We start from the raw sequence: 3,372 nt of genomic DNA on the forward strand, positions 1-3,372 counted from the left end.
CTTATGATTCCTATGCTGCTAATTTCAAAAAACCCAGAAAGTAGAGACCTCTGTCCATGAGCTGTGATATGGGGCTCTAGAATCTGTTTCCCTAACTGTTAGGGGCACTGCTGAGACCAAGACCTCCAGGTCACAGTCACATAGTTTATACTGTTCACCACTGTTGGTATTTGCCCAATTACTGCAACATCAGTGGCTTGCTTTACCTATATCCAGGTGGCCTGCCAGGGCACCCTTTCTGTGATTGACCTCTTTGTCTCAGAGATGCAGTCTACAGGTAGACAAGAGTAGATTGTACCACTTAGGAAATGAACTATATCATTTAAGATGAATAAAGAGATTATTTTTATTAAAATCCAAACATAAAGAAAAATCAATAAAGCAACAATATGAAAGAAAATAAACAAATAAAAGGAGATACTTTAAAGAAATAAAAACAGGTTAGGTGGGAACCACTGCTGATTACAAATCAGAAGATAATTGTCCTAGCTATATATCCACCTCAGGCAGTGGGAAAAAACATTCTGATTCACCTAATTGCACAACAGAATGTAGAAATAGGTGCCCAGAAGCTGAAACATTGGCACCCATGTCTGCAGACACATCTGCAGCCATATCTGCAGACACAACTGCAGACACATCTGCAGACACAACTTCAGACACATCTGCGGCCATATCTGAGGCCATATCTGCAGACCCATCTGCAGATACATCTGCAGACACATCTGCGGCCATATCTGCGGCCATATCTGCAGACACATCTGCAGACACATCTGCAGACACATCTGCGGCCATATCTGAGGCCATATCTGCAGACCCATCTGCAGATACATCTATAGGTGACTGTGTATCAGGTGATGTGGGCAGAGCTGGATCTGAACTTGGAAGCTGCACTGGACCAACTTCTGGCTCAAATGGTTCCAGAGGTGTTGTTTCCAAGAGCGCAGTGTCCTCTCGGGGTGGCAGGTCTCCCTGTGGCTCTGCCTCAGAAGCTGGCCTCACAGCCAGACTCTCTTGCATCACTGAGGCATCCTGCACTGGGAGCTCTGCTGGTGTTGCACAAGCTAAAGGGAGAAGGAGAAGTGATTTCAGTGAAGACCTAGGATGGTGTGAGTTTCCAAGATGGCATTGATGGTCATACAAGACCTTTTCATACCAGAGTATCCCCTGTCCTCTACTCACAGTGGGACATCTGACCTGACTGTTGTGCAGCCCTGGCTTCAGGCCAAAGCTCTGGAGAATTCCCTGGTGGAACCCATCACAAAAACTCCATCCTACCTTGCCAGGCAACCCACCCCAGGTCTCCTCACCTTTCTCAAGCTTTAGCTTTTTGGCCTCCTCCTCCTCCAGAACTGAGAGCAGCTCCGTGGCTCGGGCATGTACTTCTTCAGAAGGTACATTGAGCTTCATGTAGGTCATTAATCGCCTGACGACGGCCATGTCTGGGTCCTTACTAAAACTATCAGGAAATTTCTCAAACCAGTGGGATAGAAAACTGAATATGTCGCTGTGGGGAAGAGGAGGATGGAGGGAAGTGGAGTCAGAAGCCTGGCCTTGCTTCATCAGTGGAGCCGTGGCCCCCAACAGATGAGGCAGTAACTGCCACCCTGCCTACTCATAGGAATAGTGGTCAGGAGTGTGAGGTTATGTGGAGAGGGCTCCAGACACATTCTGTCTCTTGGATGAAAGATGGTGCTGGGCTTTAATGGTGATGGATTCAAACAGGACCCTTCAGATTCCATCCTTGCGTCTGCTCCTCAGAACCATGGAGTCCATTGGAGACCTCCATTTTTATCCACCAACAGGTGACCTCTCAAGTACCATCCCTCTAGTGGTGATCCACAAATCAGGGCACCTTTCAAGCCTTTAGCCCTCAGCACTAACCACAACCACCCCATGGTACACAAAGCTCCTTACCACCCTCCTCCGCACACACACCACAGATGGGCCCTTACCTCCCTTTTCTCTCCCCATCATCGAGCACATCCCACTGCACAGATTGTCTCTTACCTCAATTTCACCTGAAACCCACTCACCTCTTTGTTTGCTGGTCCTCCAGTGAGTCAGGCTGGAAGGATGCATACCTGTGGCATTATATCAGGGTGTCAAACTTAAGGCCTTGTTTCCCCGACTACTAATAGATCTACGTGGAGCTACTTGAATCTGAAGAACCTAGAAAGGGAGTGGGGATCCTGGGTGCTCTCTGCCCTGCTCTGACTTCCATGCTGAGGTCCTGTGCCATGAGATGTTCATTCAATGTGTGGAAGCCTCACTGCTCCCTACTAGGGCTCTTGCTCGGTTCCAGGCTTCTTGTGTGGTCCCACAGGGACCCTTGTATGGTTCCATTAATCCCATATAGGTCTGATAGGGCCTAGAACCTTTTATAAAAATGGGAAAGGATCTCTGCCCAAGGCACAAGTAAGGGCAGTGCTTGACACTCCCTGCTGACAGTGGAAGACACCAGGGGACCCCAACCCCACATGTGGCCATGTCACTTTGTAGGTTCAGTCCAGAACCAACACTGCCAGGGTACAATAAACCTTGTTCTGAGGGAGCACAGAGGCCTGAAGAAGAGCACATCCATCCTAAACCCATGTTGCCTGTAGCCACTCACATTGTCATTATCAGGTCCAGCACCTCCCAGGTGGTAACATACTTGTGGTAAACAGTAAGAAAAATGCTGATCGAGAGGTGGTCGTTGTACCGAATTGCAGTTGGTAAATACGCTACCATTTGTTCAATATATTCTGTGGTTCTATAGTTGAACCTGGGGGGCTTGGGCAGAGAGTCTGTCTTCTTTTTATTCTGAGGACAGACCTAGGAAGGCAAAGGTGTTTAAATGTACAAACTCTGAGAGACAGCATCAATCCATTACTGTACACCGAAGAGTGAGCATAAAAGAATGTTCCTTAGTGTCTCACAGGAACACACACCCAGTCAGGGACCTCAGAGATTCAGGGGGACCAACCAGAAAGTTCCCTGCTAAAGGCTCTCGCCTGTTACCTCAGGATCCCTGGGGGATACGCGCCAGCAGTGTGTCAGAGGGCGTATCCAACGTCTCCAAATGTGGCCAAGGCGACCACTCTTAGCTTTTTTGTGGTCAGCGCCACTTGAACGCCAGAAACAAGAGAACATCCTTCTGTCTCAAGCACCTCCAGACAAATAAGTCAGGTAAGGCTACTGTTGGCCTCTGGTTACCTGGTAACCTGCATTCTGAGTTCCATCTGGACCGTTAAGTAAGTGAGGTCACTTCCTGAGGTCCTCCAGTGTGAACCCCTCATCATAGGTTTTCTCTAGTGGTTACCAGTACCGCAAACTGCTGTCCTTTTTCTTTCTATGTGTACAATTTGACACAGTGGTGTCCATAAGCTC

General features: G+C 48.3%; 1 protein-coding gene across 1 annotated transcript; it reads right to left on the reverse strand.

Moving 5' to 3' along the window:
- Positions 1 to 489: 489 nt before the first annotated feature.
- LOC127673300 (clumping factor B-like) lies at positions 490 to 3,135 on the reverse strand. Its single transcript, XM_052168867.1, has 5 exons — positions 3,004 to 3,135; positions 2,615 to 2,817; positions 2,037 to 2,084; positions 1,311 to 1,507; positions 490 to 1,064 (listed from the first exon to the last, which is right to left on the reverse strand). The coding sequence occupies exons 1-5, from the start codon at positions 3,133 to 3,135 to the stop codon at positions 490 to 492; spliced, it is 1,155 nt and encodes a 384-aa protein (XP_052024827.1).
- Between the last annotated feature and the right edge of the window lie 237 nt (positions 3,136 to 3,372).

Source organism: Apodemus sylvaticus, chromosome 22 (genome assembly GCF_947179515.1).
Source record: "Apodemus sylvaticus chromosome 22, mApoSyl1.1, whole genome shotgun sequence".
Classification (NCBI taxonomy): domain Eukaryota; kingdom Metazoa; phylum Chordata; class Mammalia; order Rodentia; family Muridae; genus Apodemus; species Apodemus sylvaticus.